This window comes from Aspergillus pseudotamarii, assembly GCF_009193445.1.
Source record: "Aspergillus pseudotamarii strain CBS 117625 unplaced genomic scaffold BDV38scaffold_47, whole genome shotgun sequence".
Taxonomy (NCBI): Eukaryota; Fungi; Ascomycota; class Eurotiomycetes; order Eurotiales; family Aspergillaceae; genus Aspergillus; species Aspergillus pseudotamarii.
Genome location: NW_022475061.1, coordinates 121,961 through 144,106, shown reverse-complemented (window position 1 = coordinate 144,106; position 22,146 = coordinate 121,961). Strand labels below are relative to the sequence as shown.

The window sequence follows — 22,146 nt, the reverse complement described above, 5'->3', positions numbered from 1 at the left end:
GCTTCTATGGTTTTTATTCTGGAGATCCATCACCGATAGGGAAGAGCACGACGCCACTAGACGGGCAAAGTGTTTGGATTCTAGTTGCGCAGCTGGCATCAGCACTAGCTTATCTTCATTATGGCTTGGCTGTGAAGTATAAAGCGGGAAACTGGAGTGCCTCCTTTGAACGTTCATGGACAAACATCATCCATCGAGACATCAAGCCGGCAAATGGTGGTTCCCCTCACTCATCTCTGGCTCTCTGGAACGCTGACTTACATACAATGCCATCCTAGTTGTTAAGCAGAGTTCCGAGTCGAGCGTCTGTACTTTCAAGCTCTGCGATCTCGGCATCGCCTCCGAAGCCGGGAAAGGTGCCGGTTACAACACTACTCGGTTAATCGGAACCCCGGGATACAGACCTCCGGTATTTATAGATGGTTCTATCATAGCTATTGACCACCTGCGCTGACGACGGTAGGAAATACTTAGGAATCGTCCTTGGACAACCAAAGGAGACATATGGGCACTTGGAGGCAGGTACATCCTCAGGCAAGATGTTGCGACTTGTCTGACTAAATACATCTCCAGAAACAATCCGAGATACGAACAAGCTCAAAGACACTACATTTGAGAGTGCCACTAAGTTGTTGATCGACAGGTGCACCGCCAAACTAACAAAGTCAAGACCGAGCAGTCTTGATATCATTCAGGAGGCCAACGACATTCTTGAGGAGAATAATGTTTTAGCCACTCTGGCTCCATCAGCAAGACTGCAGATACAGGCAACGCATGCTATTTTGGGAGGCGAAGGAGGTTACATCCTGGGAGCATTCAATCTTTTGGCAGAGTTACTGGACGAGATCGTACCTTTTGAAGACAAAGACTCCAAGGAGCATCGCAGAGTTACGCTCGAGAGACTGGATACTTTGTGGAAAGATGGAGCTGAGAGCCCCTTCCTCAGGTATCCGAACGAATTCTCACTACATATTCTGGTACTACTCCCCTTGTCGCACGCGGACCGCACAAAGCACTTGGATAAGATCATACTTTCAGAACCCAACGTAAATAGCCAGTGGAGGCAGTCACGCTGGACCCCTTTGCATCTTGCAGCACAAGCAGGAAACCAAGATGTCGTAGAGTGGCTACTGGTGCATGGGGGGAACAAACACGGACAAGACCTGCATGGTCGTACGCCGGCCAGTTACGCTAATCGTGCTGAGTACCCAGCGATCTTCTCGCTTCTCCAACCGATCATGGCCGATCATGACCGATGAGAAGATGTCTAAGCGCAGGAGCCACGAACAATGGAGAAAATTGAAGGGGCAAAGCCTATTAAAAAAAGGTCTGACTGGGGTCGGCTACCTGACTTTTGGAATTGCTAGGTCCCCCAAGTTACGAAATGATATTGGAACCTGAATACTTTTCCGAAAGGACGATTATCAGAGTGACTGAGCAAGTCAGGACAAGGATAGTATGAGCTAGTAATCCGGTCGGGCGAGTGAGGGTGAGGATGAGGCCAAGCGGAAGAACGGATGTCATACATAGGGCAGGTTAAAATACCCTATACATAGGTATAGTGGCGCCGCGAAAGTCTGCGACCACCGCTAGTTGACCGCGCTTTTTCTACCGTTCATTCTGCCATACAAAAGCCTCAAACAAACCCCATACTAATTCAGTAACTGATGTTTAATATACTAGCCGTTTCAGTCAATTATTGCCTGCAGCCGCTGTTAGGTTGGTTAGATTGGTTTAAAAAATGATAATAATGATATGGAACGCGACTTCGTGACTACTCGACTACCTTTACTGCGTCACTGGGTGGTCAAAGACTTTTGCAGCAAGGACATTCCTTTCTTTTTATTGGAAGAGAGCCGACCGCATTAGACGAAAAAACCTGTAGTCTCAAGGTCGCTGTGGGGGAGAGATAGCCAAGGCTGCAGCAAACAGTGGTCGTCCCGACGATGTATCTACTAGTAGTTGTCCGGGATCACTGGTCAGCTGGATGAGGGTTAAGTTCGGCCCCTAACAAAAGCCAAGCCACTCCAGTCTCTGGGTCGGGAGCGGAACGTGAGCGACAGAGATAGGGAAGATGTAGCCGAGGGCCCACGTGAGCGCTCCAGGGGAATGCAGGTGTTCGGGTGAAGAATAGAGGGGCTTCAGGGTCTTAAGTTGAGGGGCCTCAAAGGCCTGAAGAGTACAGAGTAGTAGCGGCAAGGGCACGTTTCCCCATAAATCAAAAAACAGAATGACTAACATACAACAGGAGGGATTCGCTGGTGGTCACCCACCCAACTACTAACCTCCCGGCGTGTGGCTTAAGTACGGCTGAGCGGACGGGAAGCCCTGTTTTCCACACCCTGTGGTCGTATGTACTTATTTATTCTCTCTACTGAGAATATATGATACAAATACAAGGTGAAGTATTACAAAAGGTATCAGATGAGGTCTGTTGGCATGGTTTGTAGAGAAAAAGATTCGATTTTATTAGTATCGGTTGCAATGCCAGACAAAAAGATAGCGCCACCTTGAATGCATAAATTAGTATATAGTTGCATTACACTAACACATCAAACGGCACTTGAGTCGTACCTTGGGCCCACATAGTATCTCCACAATATATAATAGTACATTGAAATTCGAACTTATATATCTCTTGCTATTTTACGGTCACTGATACTGGCATCCCCCCTTCTTAATACTATATAGTTCGGCATATTGGACTACTAGATTCAAGACTGAGATAGGCAATCACATGACTCCTTTTTGAGATTATTGTATCTAAAAGGTTGATTTGCCAGAACGTAGGTCACATGACTGCGGATTCGTCTCGTCTCATCTCATCTGGGGCAGATCCTCTCCGGCTGTCGACAACGTTTCGACGGTGAACATGCCCAAGTAACCGGACACTCCATGCGCCCACTACAATGTCTTAGGCAAGATCTGGTCTGTCCACTGGAGGATCGAAACCATCTTCGGCCAGTAATCCCGCCATGGTGAGACGACGGGCTTGCGATGGCTGCTCTCTCCGTAAAACCCGGTGCAGCGGCGGACAGCCTTGTCAACCCTGTGTCCACTCTGGATTTGAATGCTCCTACCTGAAACCAATGGCAAAGCCCGGACCGAAAGGTCCACGTGCTGGGACCTACACACAGCTCAACAAGCGCCTGCAGAGCCTACGAGAGCGAGCTGGCCGTTGTGCAACCGAAACCGCATCACCCGCCAATGCAAGAGCAGGATGCGCGGAAGTGACCGACTCATCCAGGGTGGCACTAACTTGTGATGTGGCCGGTACCGAACAGATGCCGCTACTGACTGATGGATGGCCATCGCACCTGTCCCTGGCAGATGTCGTAGCTCACTTGCAAACTTACGAGCAGAGGATGTATCCCGTCTGGCCGGTGGTGGACACTACTCGCCTTCGCAACTCCCTCATCCTGAACGTGAATAATTTTGAACTACGCGCCTTAGCCTTTGCGGTATGCGCCGCGACTTGCGCGCAGTTGCAGTGTCACTCGGACAACCATGCGACGCAAGGAAGTGCGGAGGCAAAGTGCGCTATGGCGGATGACTTTGCGAAAGAATCAGATCATTGCCGCACGATGTATGATTACCGGGAAAGTGGGACTTTTGAGGCAGTACTCGTGCCGCTGTTCCTTCACTTTTACTACGGTGCGAAGAAAAAGATACCGACCGCTTCGCTCTTGCTCCGAGAGTCGGTGACATCGTGTCAGCTTCAGGGGTTGGATAAAGAAGAGACCTATCAAGATGTAGCCCCGGAAGATGAGCGGTATAGGCGAAGGGCGTTCTGGCTCCTCTATGTGACCGAACGGGGTCACGCCATACAGCATGGAATTAATACCTGTCTACAAGACTCCATACGGCCGCCAACGCGCGATGGTTCGGACGAACTCCACCTTGTCGAAGCCTTTGACCGTCTGGTGGGTCTCTTTATTGCCGTGGAAGGCGTCCTTCTCGATCGCGGTAGCTCCAGGGCCATCGTGTGTAGTAAGGAGACGCTGTGTCGGCTACAAAGCCAACTCCGGCAGCACCTCCAGTGGCCTACGGCATACCATGCATTACAGAGAACGGATATTGCTATTACCCAACAGTGGCTCCGCGTCCTACTGTGGCAGCTGTCTTTAAAGAATATTTTCCTCTCGAGCGCTGCGGCTGATGACAGTATGAGATTGACCTACCCGGTGCATGTGGCCAGAGACGCGATCGTGCTCATCTCCAACGTGCCCCAGGAGACTTTTATAGCACATGGTCCCGGGATGGTGGGTGAACTATATATATATATCCCCATGGCATACCGTAAGCTGACTGGATCCAGGCCATCAAACTCTTCGAGATCACAAGTACCCTCCTGGATGTGATTCACTGTGTTCCCTCCCTCTTGCACCATAATTCAGTGGGAACGCACGATATTCTCCACCATTTATGTTATTTACTGTCCTCGCTGAGCCACAGACCATATGGCCTCGAGGTACTGCAGAGAAAATTGCATGAATTAGGCATTCCATATCGCCGTATTCGTGCGCTGTCTCCGGCGGACCGTGGGGGTTCCCCCGTCATCGAACCACTTGATGAAGAAAGATTAGATGCATAGTGAACTGTGGCCGGCCGAAGTTCTTCGTGGTCACGTTGCTGTATGTGATCAGATTTTGTGGATGTCCAACTGGTTCAGAGCTTCCCCCCACCAGGTCCGACCCTGGCCCTTGAACTATCTAGAAAAATCACAAACGATTCAAATGGCTTTACAGCGATGGTGCCATCGGGCAGCACGGGGCGGTGGCGCTGATAATTTCCCAGCAGCACAGCGCCATCTTCAAGAATTGCAGTGGTTTCGGCCGGAACAACCCATGTCACGTCTTTGTCGGTGAAGTTGGCCAGCACCAAAGCTGACTGGCCTCCGTACATTCGCAGATAGGCGAATAGATCCTCGTTCGCTTCATCCACCAATTTGTACGAGCCATATACGAAGAGGTCTTGATAAGCTTTGCGCAGGCCGAGGACCTGGGCCCAGTGTTGGAAAACACTGTGTGGCTTGCCCACCTGGGACGCGGCATTCCAGTCTTCGTAGTCGTCATGCACATCAATCCAGGGGCCGTTGGGTGCAGTGGTAAACCCGGCAAATTTACCACTGGTCCATTGCATCGGGGTGCGTCCATTATCGCGAGACTTGATGCGGAACTGTTCTAATGTCACCTGGTGGAGCTCCATGTCGTCGGGATATGCCGCCATCATATCGTCCCAATGGTTCAAAGTCTCGATGTCCCGAAACTTCTCAATGCCCCATGTTGCTGGCACATTCACCAGGCCTAATTCCTGGCCCTGGTACACAAACGGAGTCCCGCCTTGAAGGCCCAGGAAGGTGGCCAGCATCTTCCCTGCCGTCGCGCGGTATTCTGGGCCCGCCGAGGTAAACCGTGAGATGGTCCTTCCTTGGTCGTGGTTTTCGAGATACAGGGCGTTCCAGCCCCTATTCTGGTACATGAAGTCCTGCCATTTGGAAACGATATGCTTCAGGTCCGACATGCGATATTGGTGCGGAGAGAATTTGCCTGCCGGGCCATGGTCGATGTCCATGATCTCGAATTGGAACGCCATGGCTAATTCGCCGCGGTCAAACCCCACGGCCTTCCCAATTTCCGCCGGATCATACACATTCGGCATCTCCCCGACGGAAAAGGCATCATATTCCTTCAAGATCCGTCCCAGTTCTTGTAGGTATTCGTGGAGACGTGGTCCGCAGCAATAGTACATCGCCCCATGTTGCCATTGGCTGTTTGCATCGGTGATGGGCGCATCCGGGAAGCCTTGGTCCTTGCTGACCATGTTGATGACGTCCATGCGGAATCCACTGACGCCTTTGTCCAGCCAATACCTCATGATCTGGTGCACCGCGGACCGCACTTGGGGGTTTTCCCAGTTCAGGTCTGGCTGCTCCGGCGCGAACAGGTGCAGATAATATTCATCCGTTGTTTCGTCATACTGCCATGCCGAGCCTGTTCGGAGGGTTAGTGACCGGCTAGGGCACCTTTGTGGAGGGGAAAACCAGGACTGTACCTCCAAAATAGGCTTTCCAGTTATTCGGCGGCTGGCGGACACCATCGGCACCGTACTTGGGCTTTTTCCATATGTACCAGTCTCGGTATTCGTTGTCTCGGGACGATCTCGAGCGTTTAAACCACTCGTGCTGTTTCCATCATTAATCACGTTTGATGATCGTAGTTGCGGTGGGTACGATTGCCCCGTCGATCGCTTCTCACTCACCTGGTCGGAAGTATGATTGACCACAAGGTCCATGACATATCTCATCCCTCGTTGGTGTAACCCTTGAATGAGCGCATCCACATCTTGGACCGTACCGTACGGGGCGTGGATTTGATAATAATCAGAAACATCGTAGCCCATGTCTACCTGCGGGGACTGAAGGATCGGGGAGAGCCAAACGAGATCGACCCCAAGGGCCTTCAGGTAGTCGAGCTCCGAGATGATCCCTGGGATATCACCGATTCCATCCCCGTTAGAGTCTTTGAACGACGCCGGATAGATCTGATAGACAGAGGCCTCTTTCCACCAGGCCCTGTTCACCGGCGATGACTGAGTCTTCCGCGGGGTCGCCATTTGCGAGGAATGATAAGTTGGATGATGGGAAAGACTGGGGGCAGGGAGGGTCCATATTTATGTTCACCCGGTGAGGTAAACGTAACCCAGTTGCTCTAACTCATGTTGACCCCTGGAGCGAGTTGTGCAGCCTCCTCAGTCCATGAGTTGGTCGCCGTCCCGAAATCTCCCCGGGAATCTCCCCGAAAATCTGGCCAAAGAAATCCGCCGGGAATCTCGCCGCCGTACGGCTCCTCATTGGTGCCCATGCCGCCAAACTTTATCTGGGGGAGCGCGCTTGACCCAATGAGGGTTAGCGTCTTCACACCACTGATCGTGCGTCTGTTGTGTTCGGAGTCCAGACTCCAGACTCCATACATGCTACTCTCCTCCTCCCCACCAACTACCAGTCATTCGTCATTCTCCACGCAAGGGAGAAAAACGTGATCTGGGGAACAGGAGGGTGGGGATCGCAAGTGCAGAAACTATCTCCGACTCTTCGTATCCCATGATGTCTATAAGATCGAACGATCCCCCCCCTACCGTGGCCTGAATCTTTGCTCTGTTGCAGAATGCAATCGTTCTCTCCATACTGATTGAAGGATATCACTTGGACCGCCTATCCCGTCCACCGGAAGTTCGGTAATATCCTGAACAGCACCCTTGGTTACTGACATCATGGTCGCTGGCGGTGGAGTTGTTTCTGCGTCCGGCATGGATGTGTACCGGACGCTGCCCAACAACACAAACGCCAACTGGTTCAAGGACAAGGGCCTCCGGCGCCTGAATTTGGGCCTCATACTTATGTTTGCCTCCGCTGCAGCCAATGGGTATGACGCTGCTTTGATGAATGGGCTCCTGACCCTCCCGATGTGTGAGTTCTCGTCGTCACATTGTCCTCCACCGCTCGCGTATATAGCGCTGATCTGAACGGCCCGTAGTCGCGAAGAATGTCAGCGAGAATATAAGCTCGAACATAGAGGGTCTGATCATTTCCGGGATTTCCCTAGGAGGCACGATTACGTTTATCCCGGCTTCGTACTTCGCGGATTACTTCGGCCGCAAAACGTCCGTCGCACTTGGATCGGCCATCATGATTGTCGCGAGCGTGATCCAGGCGGCCACCGTCGGCCGCTGGGCGTTCTTTGGAACGAGAATCGCGATGGGGGTGGGCCTGGGTTTTGCACAGACAGCTGCTCCACCGCTGACTACGGAGATAGCTCACCCCCGGCATCGGGGCGTGGTCACGGCCATCTTTCAGGCGACTTGGTACTGGGGCGCGATTCTGGCTGCTGCGGTGTGCTTGGGGACTCTTTATCTTGAGGGTAGCACGTGGTCCTGGCGGATTCCTTGCCTGGTCCAATGTTTCTTCCCGGCGGTGCAGTTGCTCGGACTGGTCATCGTCCCGGAAAGCCCGCGGTGGCTCGTGTCGAAGGACCGGCGCGACGAGGCCTTGCAAATCCTCGCCCGCTACCATGGGAATGGGGACACGTCCGATCCCTTGGTTCAGTTCGAGTTCTCTGAAATCTGTGGCGCAATCGACCTAGAGAACTCCGCCGCCCAGAAAAGTGGCTGGTCGGCATTCATTGCGACCAAGGGCGCTCGGCATCGCCTGGCCATTTGTCTCCTGGTCGGGGTAATGATCCAGTGGGCAGGGAATGGTACGTACAGCGCTCTCCACCTGGGTTGTGTCCATCTTGCTGATTCGCCTCGTGCCCAGGTGTCATCTCTTACTATCTCGCACCCATTCTGCGATCCGTTGGCATCACCAATCCCACGCAGCAGTCTGCCATTAACCTGGGCCTTCAGGCATGGAACGCAGTCTGTGCCGCCGGCGGTGCCGTCGCCGCGGAGAAATACGGCCGACGCCCGCTCTGGATGCTCTCGACGGTGCTGATGCTGCTCTTCTTTTCCCTGGCCACTGCCCTGTCCGCCGTGTTCGATCAATCGGCCATCCAGGCTGCTGGCAGTGCGGTCGTCGCATTCCTCTATCTGTTCTACGGTGCCTATGATATCGCCTATACCCCACTCTCCATTGCCTACCCGGTCGAGATCATGCCGTTCTACCTGCGCACCAAGGGCTTGTCGCTAAGCCTCACGGCGCAGTTTGCCGCGGGCTTCTTCAACCAGTTCGTGAATCCCATTGCTCTCGGTGCGATCCAGTGGAAGTTCTATTTCGTGTACCTTGGTCTGCTGGTCAGTTTCGTGGGTATCGTGTACTTTGTGTTTCCGGAGACCAAAGGCCACACGCTCGAAGAGATTGCCGTGATCTTCGACGGTCCTGGAGCAGAGACGGAAGTCCAGCGGGATTTGGCTGCTGTCATTGCGTTGGAGCGGGAGGTAAAAGCGCCTCTGAAGGAGGAGTTGGAGCACGCTCCATAAATGTGACGCGTGGGGCGCGTGTGATTGAGGAGTATCTCTCCTGGGCGTGATTCTCCTGCAAGCAGTGATGTATGTGTGTTGCGTCTCAGTAGAACCGTTTCGCGCTGGAGCGATTTCACATACATCAATCATTATTGATTAACGAAGGCATTCCCGCATTTAGCAATGATATCGATATAACGGAACGTAGTCTTGGGAGCTGTGTATATATAGTATAGTATATTGTTGGTGAAAATCGCCCCCGAATAGTGCAGCTACCCACAGAACCGATTGGAGAATACATCTAGTGGTCGTGAAGGGCACCTTGGTTGCTATGGACCAGTGGGGCCTACGGGGGATCGACTGGAGACCGGAAAATATCTCCGAAATTCGCTGAATCGTTCGTCCACTGCGGAGAGTACAGTTCGCTACGGCCAAGGTGGTGATGGGAGGAGGAGAGGGCTTCTTTCTGCCGTACTTCTCATATCTCCTCCCCGGCACCTCTGGTTATATGAGTCTATCGTCTCTCTGACTCTTACATAGGCAGACACCGATCGAGACTATACTATCTATCTTGTGAAGATATACGTTGCTACTTCGAGTCACAAGGTTTGGTCAACTTGTAAAGGGGATCACAAAGATCATCCAAAGAGTTAACAACGATATAGAGAAGATTCAAAAACACCGCAACAGGCTGGCTCAACACTATTATTCCTACCTCCCCTCGCCCTGGACAGAACTATACAGTTCAGCGTACGGAAAGGTGGTCGGGACAAAGATCGTGCTGGAATGGGAGGCAGAGATGCGGTATTTGGCGGGTGCAGTAGGAAAAGTGGTTTCCATGGCAGCAATTTCAGTATATCCCGAGGGAAGCCGGGAAAGACGAGGAAGAAGCTCCATGACGCTCTGGCTAGTGATTCAGTCACCAGGTAAATAAATTTTATATATCCCGAGATTCCACCACGGCGGCGGTTCAGGGAAGAGTCATAGTATGTAAATATAGCAAAACAAAAAAAGAGCCCAAAAACAAAGGATTGACAAAAATAAAAACATACAACAGGAGGGATTCGCTGGTGGTCACCCACCCAACTACTAACCTCCCGGCGTGTGGCTTAAGTACGGCTGAGCGGACGGGAAGCCCTGTTCTCCACACCCTGTGGTCGTATGTACTGGCTTGCCGTAAATCGTCGATTATATAGAGCGATTATGCAGATTGCGATATATTGCATAGCAATATGGCAACACGAATGCTATAGTTAAGTTGATAAAGTCCAGTGTGTACTGCCAGTTCTCTCTATGGATCTAGTAGCCTAGTATAAATGGGTATACTGAATTGCCTTGTTAGTTTACCAAAGGCAGGATATTCCGGCATGACTTCCTAGCACAGCCACTAGCGACCACTATATATATTTGCATTGATGTCTTGCATCGTTACTGAGATAAGGTGCGAAATGATCGTGTTGATCCCTGTGGAGCGGTTCGCCTCCGTGTACAAGTCGGCAGTGGATCTCTCTGATCCTCTGTTCTAGGGTTGCCGATATGATTCGGAAGAAGGAAATGATATACAGCTGCTATATTTGCCGCTTACCTGTGATTATATGATATTAGAGTATAGGAAGTGTGTTGAAAGACGGAAGATTTGCTTCATCTTTGCCAGGATCATTACAACTGGCTGTACGATCATGCTTCTTACAAAGCTTTCGAATTGTTCCGAGTAGGTTTCCTCGTCAGATTCAAACCTCCAGCCCGACAGTTAACTCTCGGCAGTTCTTTCTCTGGGGTCTTTCGTGGGTCTTGCCTACCGTTTGCTATCTTCCAGACTGGTCCCTTGAATAGCCGGTTGAAATTGCTACATCCAATATGTAGGCATAGCGGGATAAAGAGACATCCCTGAGTATCCATATCGTTCTATCATTCATGCTTTTTTTTCTTTCTATTTTTATCTAGACCTTATGTCCATTACTGCTAAACTCCGTGTCAGGAGACAAAATCTAACGCATCATGACCGACAATTTTTTTTTTCTTTTTCCCCGCCCTCTCAATTTCCTCTTTAGAGGACACCGTCGATTCCCCAAAGCCGAAACATCAGTCTTCCTGATTTTCCGACTCCTCGTCTTGTTTTGCTCTCTTTCGGGACAGAAGTTGATACGATGACGTCACATGATTATCTCTTTGTCAGCGAGGGGCAACAACAACATTGAAAAGCCAAAGATGCAGGTTGATATCAAGACACATCCACCCTCTATCTCACACCTGAAGACCGCCTACGGACCAACAGATCTAACGAACTCTCCTCGCAATCATGGCAAAAACAGTCGTCGCAACAGGCACTTCATCGGGCTTGGTAACCCCTCACCTTTCTACCCCTCCCGAGTCGTTCGTCTAACATATCACAGGGCTTTGAAGCAATCAAACAGCTGCTTCAGCAGTCAGAGCCGTACAATTTCATCCTAGGAGTACGGGATACAGCCAAAGCTCAGGACGAATATGATCGCCTCGACTTTGACACGAAGCAGCACACGATTACCATTTTCCCGCTAGATCTCCTATCCCTGCCCAGTGTGCAGTCGTTTGCGCAAAACGTCCTCTCCCAGTTGGGTGCGCAGAAGCTCGATTATCTGTTCCTCTGCGCGGGCATGCTGGATAGCGCCGATGGCCCTGGACCCAATGGATCGCCATGGTGTTCGGGGTATGTAGTGAATCATCTGGGTATGAAGAGAGATGAACTCGAAGGGCATTGGACCGAAGTGGCTAACGATGAAACAAAATAGCTCAGCATTACTTGATTCATTTGCTCCGTGACACTCTTTCTGTGTCACAATCGCGAGTTGTCGTTGTTTCCTCGGGCGCCATTCGCAATGTGAGAGGCCAGGATCCAGGTACGCTCACATTCTCTACCCATTACACCGTACCGTCCACATCAGATATACTGACTCGGGCTATATCAGCAACACTCGACGTAGACCTCAAGGCAAATTCCAAGGCCGGAGTCAGAGCCGTGTACAGTGCCTCAAAGTTCGTTCAATTACTCGGTGCATTTTACTGGCGCCGCGAACTTCCCTCGTGCACGATCATTGCCGTCTCACCGGGCCTTATCCCAAGCACGAAATTGGCCACTGATTTGGGCTTGTCCATGGATATGCCGGATGCGAAAAGCATTCCCGAGGGTAAGCTCACCCGCATGGTAATGATTGCGAGAAAACCGACTGAACATGGACTGTTTCCACAGGGGCCCAAAACCTGCTTCGGGCATTTACTGCGACCGATCTCCCATCGGATCCAGAACAGCTCTTTTTGACGAGCTGGGGGGAGTGGTGGCCGAAGGATGTGTATTCTTTGGCACTTGACCCAGAGTTGCAGAGAAAATGGTGTTTGACTAAAGAAGAGATTGAACAGGCTGAGGGATTGGCGTGAGTGGAATCTGAGGCGGATTATGATTCCTTGAACGCGATGGGAGTATTATAGAACGAAAGCTGGCAATGATATCAGATTCACATCGTATCGATGGAAACAACAACTTACCCGCGTTTCTTCGTATCTCGGCAGGCTATACCTGTTTCGCAAGAAATACCGGCTAATTAAGGGCCAAAGGCTTTCACCCCGCGCCCTTGAATTTAGTTTGACTCACTCACCGACAAGCGTAAGGGTGGATTCTTCAGTTCCAGAACTCTCCCCATAACACCAGAGGTACTACTGAAGAATCCGGTCCTCGCTTGTATTACCTTCTGAATATTGACTACGTTTAATTCACAGATTCATCGAGTTCGAACGGCATGGCTTCTTTACGTGCCAGCCTTTTGAATGGTCTCGTTCATAGCCATCCACGCGCTCCTTTGGCACCTCGTGCCGTAGCATCGTTTTCAACGCGGAACGTTCTACACGACAAGGACAACACCCCAGAGAATAATTTACCGAACGACAAGAGCAACGCGGGCTACTGGAAGTATGATCTTAGCTTCAAGACTCAGATGAGCAAAGCAGTACTGTTTGCTGTTCTTGCCGGCGCTGGTGCGGTGGAAAGCTGGACTTGGTATCGGGAAATCCGGGAATGGTGGACGGGCGTGCAAGACGACGGGGGAGAAATATAGGTTCTATAGACTGGTGTCCGTAAGACTCTCACTGTTCCATGGAGGCTGAAAATAATAGATTAATTTAACAAAGCCTCATCCACAATTCTTCCGGGAGACCAGTGCTTCTGATCTGTGTTCATCTTTTCCCCGGCCCCAAGAGAGAGCCGGACGCCAACCCGGTCACACATCACCTGAAGGGTCGTCCATTGCTTCCTGAAGGCCTCCCTGATACGAACACTGGTTCCGTGTGGTTCCTCCCGCTCAGGAGAGACGAGCAGGGACTGTAGGTTTGGAAACTGTTCCTCACGCCGAGTAAGAAGATCCTCGAGGTGGGTGACCAATACAGCACAATTGTTAATATTACAGTCTGCTAGATGTAAAACTCTCAAGCTCTTAGGCAGCATATCTCCAAGCCAGACCATATCCTCTGTCTCCTTAGGGTGGAGATTGAGAAGGTTGCTGGCGCGAATCCGTAGCTCCCGCAGCTTGGAAAAATCCGCCAGCGACCCGAACCACCGATCATGGGAGATTGGGTCAACATTTTCCTTGTAGAGATGAGTTGGTCGAGGGGTGGATGCATCTCCGAGATCATTCAGGTGGAGCACCTCTAGGCTGTGCTTCTGGGTTTGGAGCGCCTCGTGGAAGCACCAAGGCCGAAAGCTAGCGTCAACCCCCATGCAATCCTCCTCGTCCTGGCGCGAAACCCAGATAATGTCGTTCGTATGCTGGTATACAAAGCGCTTAAGGTTGGCACAGGAGGTGACAAAATCGTCCATCCCATATCTTCCGTTACAAAAGAAGTCCAAGGTTAGCTCTTCAACCGGCGAGGTAGCTGGAACTGGAAAGAAGGCCGGATGGTCTGCGGCACTGTGGGTCGAATGAAGCTCCTGTACTGGCCCGAGTCGTAAGGTGCGCAGGGAAGGCAAGTGAAATAAGGGAAGGTAGTCGCGGTGACTCAACACAGTGGAAAGGTAACGCCAGGAAAGCTCGAGTTTTTCTAACCGCTGCAAGGCTGGGAGAGTGTTGCAATCAAAAGGAAATTGCTTCCACGCGGCCTTCGAAATGATCCGGGTGATCCAGCCTCCAGGGTAGCTATGCTGGGCTGAGATTGTGGCAAGATTGGGGAGAATAGCCATGGCAAGAGCAATCCACACTTCACCCTGGTCACTGGATAGGTTTTTGCGCCATGCATCATACTCTACGGGCGACTCGCTGATGAGGTCTATAAGATCCTGAACTGCTGGGCCTAATGGGGCCAGTGCACCTTTCTTTGCACCATTGTTTATCGAGATCTCGCGGATGGAGAACCTGATACCCGGATTGGCAAGGGCCGCCACGACTAGACACCGAAGCTCAGGCCATTCGAGGTGAGTCGAGCAGAAAGCGGTTCCCAGCAATGAGGCACGCCAGCGCCGACATATCTGGACTAGGTTCAGTCGGTCTCGGGCGTTGGGAATTTTGTGGAGGATGGCCAGGATGATCTCTGTTGGTAGGCGATCCATCTTCGCAAGGTATTCTGACAATATGTCAGCAAATATCAGACAGATTACCAAGGCGTTTCCCTATATTGGCGCTAAATTTACCGCTAGGCTATATTTGTTAATTGATGTACATTAGTAGGTACCTAGTCAGTCACGATGTCCACCGTTAACGAAGGGTTGACCGTGCATTACCGATACGAGAGAAAATATTAAAGCACGACACTATTCAGTATGTATTTCTTTCATGCTAACAACATAGATGACCTTTCGATGTAGGTCCAAGGCTGCAAGAGGCTGTGTTGCACACCCATGGACGTTTAACAAAAGTATTCACTGGCGGTAGGACTTTGCATGGTCTCCGAGATACTATCTATAGGGTTCACAGGTGAAGAAGCCCGAACTATACATAAGATACTATGAACTTGGTAATCTATGCTCATCACTCCTCCTAAGTATACCTTCAGTCAAGGCTCGTGGGATTGGCAACAAGACGTCCTGGGGTGTCATAGCGAAGCAATATACAACATACAATGTTTTTGTCAGGAGCTTGAGTGTTCTTCTCATTTCTTCAAGAAACGGGGACAATGAGATCGTCGACTGATAAGGGACATCTCAGCCCATGTCTCACCTACATACGCTACTGAATTCCCTAGTCATAAATTTACGCTGTCATACGGAGGTGGATATATTACAGCCCAAAGCTCTGCAGTTTCTGCTTCATGAAGAAATAATGCTGCTTGGAGTTTGGTACCCTTGCCATCATGATAGTGGCTGAGAATCACGAGTACGACAGCGTTCTCACCAGTCAATTCTCCATCGCTTCTACGTCGAAGAGCATCCATCAGTTTCTCCTTGGCTTCATCGTCGCAGTTCAGCATCGTTAGTGCCATAGCGTTCTCGGAAGCCACATCTCTAGCTTGCATAGACGGTTTCATAGCTTCTCGTACTTGGCGACTCCAAGAAACATTATGTTTTTCAGAATGTTGGCCGCCACAAGATGCCCCAGGCCTTCGCAACTGCTCTACATGAATGGAGCTCTGATGAACCAGATATCAAGGTAATATTCAGCATTACTCGAAAAACATTAGTCCATACGTTGGTGACTAGGCCAACTCTGCGGTCCAGTCAGTATAAATCTCCAGACCTTTCCATCTTCACAGTACCGTAGTAAGTCCCCACAAATACAATTTATTTTCCAGTCTCGCAACTGAACAGATCGTAGCTGAATATGAGGTTTTATATTCCTATCATTTCCTCTCGTAATATCTTACCTAAAGATTATACAAGCAATTGGGACGGAAAAATACTTTGACCGACCAAGGACAACTGAAACTCCCGTCTCGCAAGTGTGGACCAGTTGATAAAAATCATTGCAACTGGATGTATGACAACGATTCGAAATGACGGTACCCTACGGACGCTGGAAGAGCCCACTCACTCCAGAATTACTGTCAAGCAGTAGCATATCTCTCCACGAAGTGGTCGTCAATGTGAGCCCCAGTCCCAGCTCGCCAAGCTCGCCATTGGACTAACAAGAATTAGGAGTCCACCGGAGCTATCTACTGTGTGGAATGCCATCCAACAGAGGGTGGCCGCCATGCGATCATCCAGCATTGGCACGGTGAAAGTCGAGATGTGTTACCGAAAGATCTCAGTGCACACGCCACGGTGCAAGAGCTCGGTGGCGGTTCCCTTGCCATAAGACCGGACGGGCTGATCACGTTTTCCGACGAAAGCTCTAGCAGCATTTACGTGCTGGATCCAGCTTCTGGCAAAGTCACTTTAGTCCGCGAAGGGGTCAAGGGTGTCCGCTATGCGGATTTCTGCCATCATCCGATCGATGCGCAGTGGATGCTTGCCATCAAGGAGGATCATCGCGAAGCCACTCCGGAGACCCAAGCATTCATGGTTCACAACTCCCTGGTGGCCATAAACACCAATACCGGTGATGAAACTACGATTGCCCAAGGTGATGACTTTTTCTCCCATCCCAAGTTCGACCCCTCGGGGAAGTATGTCTCCTGGATTCAATGGTCCCATCCGGACATGCCCTGGACCGGAACCGTCCTCTACGTTGCCACTTGGGAAGATGGCTGTCTTAACAACTCGCGACGTGTCGCAGGGAAAGCACAGGAAGAAAGTATTGCGCAGCCAAAATGGGGCCTGGACGGTTCGCTCTACTTTGCGAGCGACAAGACCGGGTTCTGGCAGCTATATGCATTCAACGTGAATGACGGTGCACCTCGCCCGTCGGCGCTGAAGGGTCTCGAAGAGGCGGACTTTGCCACAGCTGAATGGGAACTTGGAAGGTATGTACTACGTGTACTTCCATCCTTCATACGTAGTGAAACTAACACTCCGACCAGCTCCACGTATACCTCCCTTGACGCAACGACTGTTGTCGCTACCGTCATTACTCACGCCACGAGTCGAGTATACCTGATTGACACTACGACTTCCTGCGCTCGGCAGCTAGATCTTCCCTACCTGGATCTGGGGTCTCGTGCTAATGGGATTTACCGAGTTTCACCGACCAGCTTCGCCATCGTTGGTTCGACGGCAACGTCCCCGCAGGAATTGGCTCTGGTATCCATCACGCCCACCAACGAGGTGCAACGAACCGTGCTAACTTCCACTGCATCGTTCAAGCTGGATCCGGAGTACGTCTCTCACGCGACAGAGTTCCGTGCACCCCAAAAGTACGGACCGCGGTGTGACGGCGACGTATATATGTTCTACTTCCCTCCACAAAACCCGAACTACCAGTCGGCTGATCAGGGTCCTCCTCCGGCACTAGTCTACGTCCATGGTGGACCCAATGGCTGCGTCACCCCGGCGCTCAATCTCGAAATTCAATACTGGACCACCCGCGGCTATGCCGTTTGCGCTCTCAACTACACGGGCTCCACCGGGTACGGTCGCGAATACCGTGAACGCCTCTCGGGATACTGGGGCCTCGTTGATGTCGGAGATGCCGTGAGCGCAGTCGACTTCCTGGTGGAAAATGGCTTGATTGATCAGGCGCGCGTGGGCATCTACGGTGGTAGTGCAGGCGGGTATCTGACGCTACGGGCTTTGCACATGTATCCTGACGTTTGGGCGGCGGGGATTAGTTCCTATGGCATTAGCGATGTCCGGGCCTTGCAGGCCGATTCATACAAGTTCGAGAGCCACGATGTGGACCGCATTTTACTGAGTACAACAAAGGGCGAGGACCGGGATGCCGAACTCACCAAGCGCAGTCCGTGCCACTTTGCGGCGCAGATGAAAGCACCACTGCTTTTGCTGCAGGGCACATCCGATATGGTGGTCCCTGTCGCACAAGCCAGGATGATGGCCGATGCGATGCACAAGTGTGGGAGAGTAGCAGAGGTGGTTGAGTTCGAAGGCGAGGGCCACGGCTGGGTTGGCCATGAAACCATTTACGAGTCATTTAAGCGGAAGGAGGAGTGGTGGCAGCTTTATTTGACTTGATCTACACTTGATGTGATAAGAAGTCAACCGTGCCCTTACGTAGTCCCATCTAATACGCGATATCACCTGCGGAGCCGCTGTTTTGCCTGGCGTTTCTTCTCCAGCGGTCACATTGAAGATTAGCCTCTCACCGTGAAGAGACCTTCATATCCTTGTGGTGAGCCTGAATGAAGTATTCGTCAAAGAGATGCATCTCATATTGAACGCAGTGGTCCTTGTTCACAGTAGAATTTTTTCGAACAAAGGAAGATATGCCAATGAGAATATTCCTGCTTATGAGTCCTCATTCAACCATAAAACTACCCAAAAGTCAGATATTTCACGGGCAGGTACTTTGTATCTTGACTTTACTCGAACTACTTTTCCCCTACATAATCAACCTATGTGTCCAACTAAACCACTTTCTGTAGTTCTTCCACTTTTTAGCCCTTCTCGAATGGACTCCCTCTGGGTTATGCAGGGTAAAAGTCAACAGTATCATTGTTCCAGGCCCCACGACAGAATGACAAGCCCTGGATTGCTTGTAAAAGGATTGGGATCGGTGATTCTTGAAGAAGGACTGACATAGGGTTAATAGTTATTGCTGCCAAGGTCCTGCTCCCAGGCGTGATTAATTGTCGAACAGTAAGTTATCGTATCGTACCGGGTGGGGAGGCGTTTAGCTAATAAGAAATCCGTATGAAGAGGTCATTCCCAGCCGAGGTCCCCGCTGTATTGAAATTCGCAGACCCTCTCTAGTTATGTACTATCTTCACGGGGTGTATACAACATCGTCTGACTCGAGTTGTGATGACAAGAAAAGTTATGTAGGGTTCTCTAGAATTAAATCTTCAGGACGGTCAGAATTAGAAATCTTGCGTGTTTCATTCAGCCACGTAGTCTAGTAATCTATACGATCTTAAGGCGCCCTACCCCGTACTAGTATCTCTTACATTTATTAGTGTTTATGGTGGGGTCATGTGGGGTTTTGCATATCAAGTCAGCTTACGCGCAAATGCCATTTTCTCTCTCCCCTTCCCTGCATCCTAAGTGTAAGACTAGAAGCTCTGGCGATACTGGTACGATATCCCTCTACATTACCTATCCTACCTTGGTTATTGCAAGTCACCCTAAGCCATGTCCACCAACCCACCCTCGACAGCCGATCCTAAGCTGGCTGTTGACGCTACCAGTGGCAGTGATCAACTACCCACAGGAGACCTGCAAAACGTCCAAGGCGAAGTCCAGGCCAATGACCAGCCTCCGTCAGTAGAAAAACTGCGCAAGATCCAAGACTACCCTGTACTGGATCGACATGGCAAGTCTCATCCGTTCAAGAGCCTGTATTCTGGGCCTGGTGTAGCCGAACGGGTGCTAGTGATCTTCGTCCGACACTTTTTCTGCGGCGTATGTTTAAACATTCTTTATCGTCCCAGCTACTCGCCAATGAATGAGATTCCTTGAAAGAAGACCTCACTTACAGATATTCACAGAGCTGCCAAGAGTTCCTTCGGGCGTTGTCCGCATCCATCACCCCGGGAACCCTGGAACATCTGGCAAAAAGGACATCAGTGGTCATCATTGGCTGCGGAGATCCGGGCCTGATCGAGATGTATGGGAAAGAAACCAACTGCCAATTCCCCATCTACGCGGACCCCACCAGGCAGCTGTATCAGGACCTCGACATGATGTGCTCCTCCGCCTTTGGCAGCCAGCCAGCCTATATTCGCAAGGGCATGGCTCGCATTGTTGGTGAATCAATGTTTCAGGCTATGAAGTATATACCATCAGGCTTAGCACACAAGGGCGGATGGTACAAGCAAAATGGGGGAGAGTTCCTGTTTGAACCGCTTGATGGTAACGCAGAGAGGACTGGTGAGGAAGAAAAGCAAGTAACGTGGTGCTATCGGATGGAAACGACGCGGGATCATACTGAGATCCCTGACCTTATGCGGGTTCTGGGTATTGATCAGAAAAATGTTCCAAATTAAAGTTATATATTGTGAATAATCTCTCAGGCAAAGGCGTGTTCTTGGTTCCGTTGGTTAACGTCCAAATGTCAGTGATAAGGAACGAAAACTCTGACTCTTACTGGCCACTATATGCGGTCCCTTCAAGCAGGCTCCTGCTGCTGCTGCTGCTGCTGCTGCTGATGATGATGGTGATGATGAATATAAAAGCGTTCAAGGAACGTTGTCGAAGCAAGATGCGATCATAGTCAATCTAATGAGTTACTCTTTATTTGACTGAGGACCTCCGTAAGAAGCACACCCATGGAAAGCGCCGAAGCAGTAGCACAAGTCGCATTCAGACATCAGGCAGTACATCTTCTATTAATGCACCTAAATACTCCGCGGCCGCATGTTGGTTGAGAAAATTCCCTGATCGATGCTGAAATTGCGACAACAACAACCTTCCAGTTACAGCTATACCACCCATCCAGCATGTCCGAACCTACACCACGATGCACCGTCAACTCACTTATCCAAGGACTGTTTGAAAAGGTTATATTAGAGATTCCTAGACGATTGATAGAGAAAGCCCCTTTCTTCTTGAGACTGGCCCAAACGACCTCCTGCAGCGACGTTGTCCAGTTTCATGAATCATCGGACACCAAGACTCTCGTTACCCAGGGAATGGACGAGTATGTGGAGAGCTGCCCTCGAAGAGCATAATCGGACACATGATTAAGCGTCTATTGCTGTGGACCTGAAGGAGGGGGAATTGCGTCAGATATCGTGTGTTTCCTACGTACTCTCCTTTTCGCGGGTGAATGAGGCCACAGAACTGAACTCTTGTATCAGCCGAATCGCGTCAAATTATCTAGACATCGATCGACTGAGTTCGCACCTCCAGGCCCACTGTTGCCAAGTGGGAGTATCCTACAATTCCATGAACCTGTTGGTGGTCTCGGGTACATACATTAGCGTAAACAATGATATCCATACCATTACACTAACCTGGTAAGGGCACCTAGCTTACTCACATGTCCTCATGTATAATTAGTTATGTGGTGATCTGGCGGACCGAGGTCCGGAAATGGCCCCTGAATCGGATATTTGCAGCGCCGTATATAAGTTGCATACCGGATAGCGCCATGTTATCAAGTCTAACCCTGACATATTTGCAAAAATGACAAAAAGGATAACTCAAGGGATTGAGACTGCAAAGATGAATTTCATTGACATTCTCAACAACGTACCACCAGAGAATGCATCGTTAACTTTCTTCACTGGTCTACCATGTAGTGGCCCATATTTGAACGATTCCAGCCCCTACAAGCCCATCACATTGCCATCTAGATACAAGAAAGACGACTCATCGGACATATTCTTCCGCAAAACCATGAACACCCCCAATACCTTCCCACATATCCTTGCATTCATCAGGAAGGAGATCTTGAGAAGTAGCCGTCCAAGATGGGAGAACCTGGATCGAGAGCAGATTGGGCCGGATATCGTCCTACTTGTACACTTAGGCTCAGGAGGAAATGGATTCCGCGACACTGCTCACGGTGGAGTCCTCGCTGCACTTCTCGACGAGACGTTAGGATGCTGTATCGAATCTTGGGCGATCCAGCTTCATGCCAGTGAACAGGCATCATCCTCAGCGCCGCGACCACGCTCGTATACCGCTAACCTGAATATCTCATATCGTGCGCCGGTAGAATCACCGGGCATCATCATTGTTCACGCCTGGCTTAAGAGCAGGGAGGGCAGGAAGTGGTTTCTAGGCGCCAGGATACTTGGTGAAGATGGTCGCACTCGAGCGGAGGCGTCGGCCTTGTGGGTCAGTGAAAGAGCTGCCGTCATGTAAGGTTGTCAAAATCTACGTGTTTCTCTCTAGCTCTCCCGATTCTGGATTACAGTCATACGGCGCCAACGGCAATCTAATTTCCCCAATGAGCCCGCTGCATGTAGGACGCTGACCTGCGACACAAGTGCAGTAATTGACGAATGAAATTTCACGCTAGTAGGGAGCAGATCTGAACCCCTGTATCAACTCAATCACCTGAGCGAAAATCCCTTCCAGATACCTTGCCCGCCCTGTTCCTGGTCATCTCACTCCCAGTGTATCACACTGAATTCAACAAATAGCAGTAGTTTCCATAGACTGGGGTTAGGAGTTGGTCTCACTTAAGTGCCCGTTAGCGGATGCCCTAATGCATGGCAGCTGCGCCGCAGGTT

The 22,146-nt window shown here is 50.6% G+C and overlaps 9 protein-coding genes across 9 annotated transcripts; 7 read left to right on the top strand and 2 right to left on the bottom strand.

Annotated features, from left to right (window-relative positions):
• Positions 1–2,865: 2,865 nt before the first annotated feature.
• On the top strand, positions 2,866–4,631 carry BDV38DRAFT_144783 (Zn(II)2Cys6 transcription factor). Its single transcript, XM_032051500.1, has 2 exons — positions 2,866–4,262; positions 4,319–4,631. The coding sequence occupies exons 1-2, from the start codon at positions 2,976–2,978 to the stop codon at positions 4,592–4,594; spliced, it is 1,563 nt and encodes a 520-aa protein (XP_031911122.1). The 5' UTR covers positions 2,866–2,975; the 3' UTR covers positions 4,595–4,631.
• A 37-nt stretch (positions 4,632–4,668) lies between these two features.
• BDV38DRAFT_273102 (glycoside hydrolase family 13 protein) lies at positions 4,669–6,615 on the bottom strand (the record flags this gene model as incomplete). The annotated part of the gene is made up of 3 exons (XM_032057614.1): positions 4,669–5,993; positions 6,055–6,184; positions 6,262–6,615. 3 exons carry the CDS (start codon positions 6,613–6,615, stop codon positions 4,669–4,671), a joined length of 1,809 nt encoding a protein of 602 aa, XP_031911121.1.
• A 329-nt stretch (positions 6,616–6,944) lies between these two features.
• BDV38DRAFT_144802 (general substrate transporter) lies at positions 6,945–9,227 on the top strand. Its single transcript, XM_032051501.1, has 4 exons — positions 6,945–7,468; positions 7,536–8,255; positions 8,315–9,045; positions 9,140–9,227. Exons 1-3 carry the CDS (start codon positions 7,273–7,275, stop codon positions 8,974–8,976), a joined length of 1,578 nt encoding a protein of 525 aa, XP_031911120.1. The 5' UTR covers positions 6,945–7,272; the 3' UTR covers positions 8,977–9,045; positions 9,140–9,227.
• A 1,751-nt stretch (positions 9,228–10,978) lies between these two features.
• Positions 10,979–12,467, top strand: BDV38DRAFT_253333 (uncharacterized protein). Its single transcript, XM_032055227.1, has 5 exons — positions 10,979–11,299; positions 11,352–11,664; positions 11,727–11,834; positions 11,904–12,122; positions 12,185–12,467. The coding sequence occupies exons 1-5, from the start codon at positions 11,258–11,260 to the stop codon at positions 12,367–12,369; spliced, it is 867 nt and encodes a 288-aa protein (XP_031911119.1). The 5' UTR covers positions 10,979–11,257; the 3' UTR covers positions 12,370–12,467.
• Positions 12,468–12,728: 261 nt separating this feature from the next.
• On the top strand, positions 12,729–13,043 carry BDV38DRAFT_285258 (uncharacterized protein; the record flags this gene model as incomplete). Its single annotated transcript, XM_032060448.1, has 1 exon — positions 12,729–13,043. One exon carries the CDS (start codon positions 12,729–12,731, stop codon positions 13,041–13,043), a length of 315 nt encoding a protein of 104 aa, XP_031911118.1.
• A 59-nt stretch (positions 13,044–13,102) lies between these two features.
• BDV38DRAFT_285257 (F-box protein) lies at positions 13,103–15,441 on the bottom strand (the record flags this gene model as incomplete). Its single annotated transcript, XM_032060447.1, has 2 exons — positions 13,103–14,541; positions 15,258–15,441. The coding sequence occupies 2 exons, from the start codon at positions 15,439–15,441 to the stop codon at positions 13,103–13,105; spliced, it is 1,623 nt and encodes a 540-aa protein (XP_031911117.1).
• Positions 15,442–15,906: 465 nt separating this feature from the next.
• Positions 15,907–17,980, top strand: BDV38DRAFT_273098 (Alpha/Beta hydrolase protein; the record flags this gene model as incomplete). The annotated part of the gene is made up of 3 exons (XM_032057613.1): positions 15,907–15,996; positions 16,049–16,815; positions 16,873–17,980. The coding sequence occupies 3 exons, from the start codon at positions 15,907–15,909 to the stop codon at positions 17,978–17,980; spliced, it is 1,965 nt and encodes a 654-aa protein (XP_031911116.1).
• A 1,116-nt stretch (positions 17,981–19,096) lies between these two features.
• On the top strand, positions 19,097–20,117 carry BDV38DRAFT_294883 (peroxiredoxin-like family protein; the record flags this gene model as incomplete). Its single annotated transcript, XM_032062597.1, has 2 exons — positions 19,097–19,366; positions 19,453–20,117. The coding sequence occupies 2 exons, from the start codon at positions 19,097–19,099 to the stop codon at positions 19,948–19,950; spliced, it is 768 nt and encodes a 255-aa protein (XP_031911115.1). The 3' UTR covers positions 19,951–20,117.
• Positions 20,118–21,044: 927 nt separating this feature from the next.
• Positions 21,045–21,775, top strand: BDV38DRAFT_294881 (PaaI family thioesterase; the record flags this gene model as incomplete). The annotated part of the gene is made up of 1 exon (XM_032062596.1): positions 21,045–21,775. The coding sequence occupies exon 1, from the start codon at positions 21,092–21,094 to the stop codon at positions 21,773–21,775; it is 684 nt and encodes a 227-aa protein (XP_031911114.1). The 5' UTR covers positions 21,045–21,091.
• Positions 21,776–22,146: the final 371 nt, after the last annotated feature.

Coding starts and splice junctions, on each gene's coding strand:
- BDV38DRAFT_144783 (XM_032051500.1), top strand. CDS start 2,976: ATGGTGAGACGACGGGCTTGCGATGGCTGCTCTCTCCGTAAAACCCGG. Junction 4,263..4,318: donor TAGCACATGGTCCCGGGATG/GTGGGTGAACTA, acceptor GACTGGATCCAG/GCCATCAAACTCTTCGAGAT.
- BDV38DRAFT_144802 (XM_032051501.1), top strand. CDS start 7,273: ATGGTCGCTGGCGGTGGAGTTGTTTCTGCGTCCGGCATGGATGTGTAC. Junction 7,469..7,535: donor GCTCCTGACCCTCCCGATGT/GTGAGTTCTCGT, acceptor AACGGCCCGTAG/TCGCGAAGAATGTCAGCGAG. Junction 8,256..8,314: donor GATCCAGTGGGCAGGGAATG/GTACGTACAGCG, acceptor CCTCGTGCCCAG/GTGTCATCTCTTACTATCTC.
- BDV38DRAFT_253333 (XM_032055227.1), top strand. CDS start 11,258: ATGGCAAAAACAGTCGTCGCAACAGGCACTTCATCGGGCTTG. Junction 11,300..11,351: donor CAGGCACTTCATCGGGCTTG/GTAACCCCTCAC, acceptor AACATATCACAG/GGCTTTGAAGCAATCAAACA. Junction 12,123..12,184: donor TGCGAAAAGCATTCCCGAGG/GTAAGCTCACCC, acceptor CTGTTTCCACAG/GGGCCCAAAACCTGCTTCGG.